General features: G+C 39.1%; 1 protein-coding gene across 1 annotated transcript in view; it reads right to left on the bottom strand.

Moving 5' to 3' along the window:
- The window catches only part of LOC133175935 (uncharacterized), a 34,711-nt gene that overhangs the window by 24,877 nt on the left and 4,834 nt on the right, over nucleotides 1-5,000 (bottom strand). The window contains exon 2 of the mRNA XM_061311088.1: nucleotides 2,019-4,637. Within this exon, the coding sequence (XP_061167072.1) occupies nucleotides 2,019-4,637 (2,619 nt within the window). The remainder of the gene's footprint in view (nucleotides 1-2,018; nucleotides 4,638-5,000) is intronic.

Genomic DNA, 5,000 nt, shown 5'->3' with positions numbered 1-5,000 from the left:
ACAATGTGGAATCAATGTTTTACATTGAAATATATAGGAAAAATCTTTAAAAATCTTCTTCTCAAGAACCACTGGACCAGAAAAGCTGAAACTTATGTGGAAGCATCCTGGGATAGTGTAGATTCTAAATTGTAAAAATCATGACCCCCAGGGGTAGGGCGGGGCCACAATAGGGAATCCAAGTTTTACATTGAAATATATAGGAAAAATCTTTAAAAATCTTCTTCTCAAGAACCACTGGGCCAGAAAAGCTGAAACTTATGTGGAAGCATCCTCAAGTAGTGTACACTCTAAATTGTTCAAATCATGACCCAGGGGATAGGGCGGGGCCACAATAGGGGGAATCCCAAGTTTTACATTGAAATATATAGGAAAAATCTTTAAAAATCTTCTCAAGAACCACTGGACCAGAAAAGCTGAAACTTATGTGGAAGCATCCTGGGGTAGTGTAGATTCTAAATTGTTCAAATCATGGCCCCTGGGGGGAGGGTGGGGCCACAATAGGTATTACAAGGGGGGAGTCTGGTAATGAACAGCATGGCCAAAGTTACTCAGGTGAGCGATGTGGCCCATGGGCCTCTTGTTTTTAGCTCTACTGGTTAGAGACCAGAAGAGCTCATGCGATAGTAAGGGGTTGGTCGTCTGTCTGTCCGTCAACAAAAGCTACTCCTCCTACAGTTTTGGTCTGATTTCAATATTACTTGGCACACAAGTAAAGTACACTGAGATACATAATTTTTTTTATCGGATTTTGATGAACGGTGTTGCTATGGTTACTAAAATAGAAATTTCTGTAAAATTCTTTTAAAATCTACTCCCCCTTTAGTTTTAGTCAGATTTCCATGAAAAGAGACCAAATCAAGGATCATTATTCTATTTATTTCTGTTGCAAAGTTTCAAGTCCAACTGCTACTTATCTCTTCCTTTGTTAGAAGTACAAACCAGTAGAGCTACAGTCTCGAAAAAGACTTCTGGTTAAACAAATATTCAAATCATGCATCTTTGTGACATTCTGGATAAATATAAGCTAATTTCAGTCATGAAGATTGAAGGTCATGTGCCTGAAATGATTTAACATTCAAAATGTAATCACTCCAGTAGTCCAGTATGCCTTTCTACCCAGATATAGTGTAATTTTGCTAGGGTGAAAAAATCAACTAATTCAAATGTGCCACCAAATTGCCTGTTATTTTTACTTAAATATCTTAAAACAAATACTTCTTGATAAAAAATATAATCACTGAAGTGTCTCTTGAAATTCTATGCCTGTTTTTTCTACAGAATATCCCTTAGAATTATTGTGACCTTTTTGCACTTGCAGTTCTGCACTTACAAGAGTGAAAACTCCATTAATTTAAATTTGCAACCAAAATCACATTAATACTAAATAATATATTTAAAAACAATCACTTTTTAAAAATATGAAATCAATGGAAGCGTTTCTTGGAATTTTATAGCTGTTTTTCTGCAGACTATTCAAATATCATTATGTCTTACAATTATCGTGACCTTTTTGCACTCGTAGCACTTCACATTCAAAAAGGTATGTGGAAAAAAATTCTGTAAATATTTTTTTCAAAGGTTTTAATTCCTTAAATCCATTAGTTATGAAGTTATTATGGAAATTTTTTATACACAAACAGAATATGTACAAAAGGTGTTATTTTTCCATACTGGGTATAGAAATAGGCTGACGATAAACTAATTCTCCCTGTATCCATGGTAACAAATCAAATGACGTCACCAAACTTACGCAGTAAGTAAGTGACCTTGATCTCACTTTGTATGCAAAGTTTCAAGAAATTTTGAAAAACTTGCTTTCATAGCATTCTGCATGGTTTTCTCGTAGACACGCATTTAACAAAGGAATGGAACAAGCATCATGCCATTATGTCACATAATATCATTTCACTATTTGTCAGAATTCTTGATATTTGACACCCTATAATAAATCTCTTGCAAATTAATACCGGTATAAACTTGGTGAAATTTTAATTTTTCTGAAATAGAACACTCACTCTTCTGCTGTGCCCTTTCCTTGGCCTTTCGAGAAGAGAGCTGCCTCTTAGGAACTGATGGTGATGGGGGCTTTTCTATAAATGAACTTTTACTTGAAAAATCATCAAAGTCAACCTCATCTCCTGATGACATCACATATGCATCATCCGAATCATCTCTACGTTTCTTTTTTGTAGCTTTTGAATTTCTGCGTTTAGTCACTTTTGGGTGGTCTACCGTGTGTTTGACACTCTGACCACTCTGTCCCCTGCCAAGACTAATTTTCATTTTCAGACTTGGCTTACCATCCTCTTTAATTTGCTGCACAATACCCTGAACCTTGTTGCTGACATTTGCGGTTCCTAATTCCTCCTCCTCTGAGAATGTGGATGCCTGAGAAGTGGAGGGAGAATACAGAGAACTTGGATATGTGTCAGGTTTTGGAGATGTACTATCACTGCTGAATTTTCTCTCTGATTTTTGCACTGGTTTCGGTCTTGGAGGTTCTGGAATATATTTTGGCAGTTCTGGTCGTTTCACAACTGAGGTATTTACACTTGATAATGTTTCTGGCTTCTTTCCTTGAATGAAGCTCAGAAATGAATTAAGAAATCCTGAATTAGGGTTTTTCTTAATTTCCGGTTTTTGCACAAGAGAAGGAACAGGTTTACTATTGAGCGAATGGTTCTGAAAGAGGCTATTACTGTGCTTGGTCTCTTTGCTTACCACAGAACTGCTGGGAGGCTTTTGAAGGTGAGCAAACTCATCATCCTGCTCAGGTTTGGTTGCCACTGTCTTAGGTGGGGAAATCATGCTGTCCTGAGAGCAGTTCCAGCCCTCAGATCCAGTAGGCTGATCCTGAGCTGGAGGCAGTGTTGTTGTAGGGTAGTGACTAGGAGCAGGATGTCCTCCTATCAAGCTTGATAAAGCATCCTCATCAATGGTGGAAGTTCTCCTCTGACTCACCTGATATCCAAGACATTCACCGTTTACGTCAAATCTATTGCCGTAACTGTCCATATTGCCATACATACTGCTTTCAGCAGATGACACTTGATACTCACTGTCCCCAACAAGTCCTAAAGCCTGCATTCCAAGGGGATCACTAAGAGTTGATTTCACTGAATTCCCAGAATTGTAATTTAAAGTGGACTGGTGTTCAACCACTGATGGTCTCTGCATGGATGAGATCCGCATGGAGTTTGAAGAAGTAAGACCTGAAGCCATGGAGGAGGGCATGCCACCAGAGTGAAGTGTGTGTTGCGATATCATGCTTGTGTTCATACTATGATTAATCAAGGGGCTCTCCATGGAATGAGACACTGTGTGAGAGGATGCACTTTGTGTTCCAATTATAGTCTGTGACAGTGAGGTGTATTCATTCATTACAGGGGAGTTGTTACTCCCCAATGAAGAGTTCGAGTGTCTGCCATTTTGAATATTCTGAGGATGGCTTCCTTGCATCTGTTGATGTTGTTGCTGCATGTGAGGGCTATAAGACTGAGGACTGAATGAATTAAGATTCTGAGGGCTGTCTGTATGGTTCCTTGGTGCACTGTAGGAGGGGTAATTCCCTGGAACAGTGTATGCTGGATTACTGGTTGACACATTCACAGAGTTTACAAGATCCATATTTTGATGATTTTCATCCCTTGACCTACGCTTGTGAAACTTTGATTTTTTACTCTTTGATGTAGAGTCTGCTATTGAATGCACAGAGAGTGATGATATAATGGTGGATGTTGGTTGCTGTAGCTGTGGACTTTCCCGAGCTGAAGGAACATGAGGACTAAGATTGTGGGGGGACTGATGAATTGGACTGGGGTTACCATTGTTAGTAGGTATTGAAGGGGATCCATGCATGAACTGATGGCTTGACATGTATGAATTCTGATCTGGTCCAAGGTCTTCTGCTAGTGACTTAGAAACATTCATGTGCTGCATCATAACTGTGTTTTGATTTACTTTGACAGAGTTTCTAGAGTGGTCCACACGAGAAAGATCGTGAAAGTCCACATGTGTAAATTCATCACTTTGTTGTCCATGATCAGAGACAGGACTCACCGGGTCATAGTTCATACTATGGGTAGTGCTGAACTGTTCAGGCTTAGAATTTTGTGTTGATGAAAATGCACCATACAAGGATTGTGGCTGAGAGTGTTCCTCCAATCCTGGGCTTGATAAGCCATACAAAAGGGAGCTGGTAGGACTTCTCATTTCACTATATCCAACTTTTGAAGAAGGAACAGATATCTTCAAAGGTTCTGGTTGATTTTGAAGTTTCATAGAGAAAGGCTGATGTTGAATGAAGTTTTCAGCTGCCAAAGGATTTCGAGATAAAGACTGATTGGTGGATCCAGAGTGAGCAGGGGGTGGGCCTGTCAGCTCTAAAGGGAGCTGGCTTGAGTTCATTAAATTTAACAGTCCTCTTTCAGCATCTTGGCTGGATTTTAAGGCATCAGGTGGATAATGCGATGGAATACTACAACCTATAGGCTCCCCTATAGGCGACCTCAGCAATGGTGCCTCTGAAAACGACGCCTGAGGTGACACTTTGGGCAGTCCAAAAGCACTTAAGGCAGGGTTCTCTTGAGCACTGGGGTGAGAAGAGATTGATAATCCTTGTGGTAGCGTAAATCCTACAAGTACATAGAAAAAATATCAACATAAATTACCACAGCTTTTACCTACACATCACCAAATGTATACTGAAAACATTAAAGTATTTTATTTACAGCTTACTCCACTTATATTGAACTCGCTTATTTTGAAATTCCGCTTATTTTGAATTAGAAATAAATCCCCAGATTTTGCCTCTCATATTCTTTGCATTAAAATAACGGTTATATTGAAATCGGTTATATTGAAATTTCGCTTATATTGAAGCCACTGATCAGTCCCCACAGGTGATAATGAGTTGTTTTAATAACAGTTATATTGAAGTACTCCCTGGCGGCTGTCGTTATGGTTGGTGACAGTAATTATGCCTGATTGAACAGTTG

This window comes from Saccostrea echinata, unplaced genomic scaffold, assembly GCF_033153115.1.
Source record: "Saccostrea echinata isolate AGI-Se365-2 ecotype Australia unplaced genomic scaffold, CSIRO_AGI_Sech_v1 ptg000064l, whole genome shotgun sequence".
Taxonomy (NCBI): domain Eukaryota; kingdom Metazoa; phylum Mollusca; class Bivalvia; order Ostreida; family Ostreidae; genus Saccostrea; species Saccostrea echinata.
Note: the sequence above shows the minus strand (reverse complement) of the source record. Positions and strands in the feature narration are given on the sequence as shown.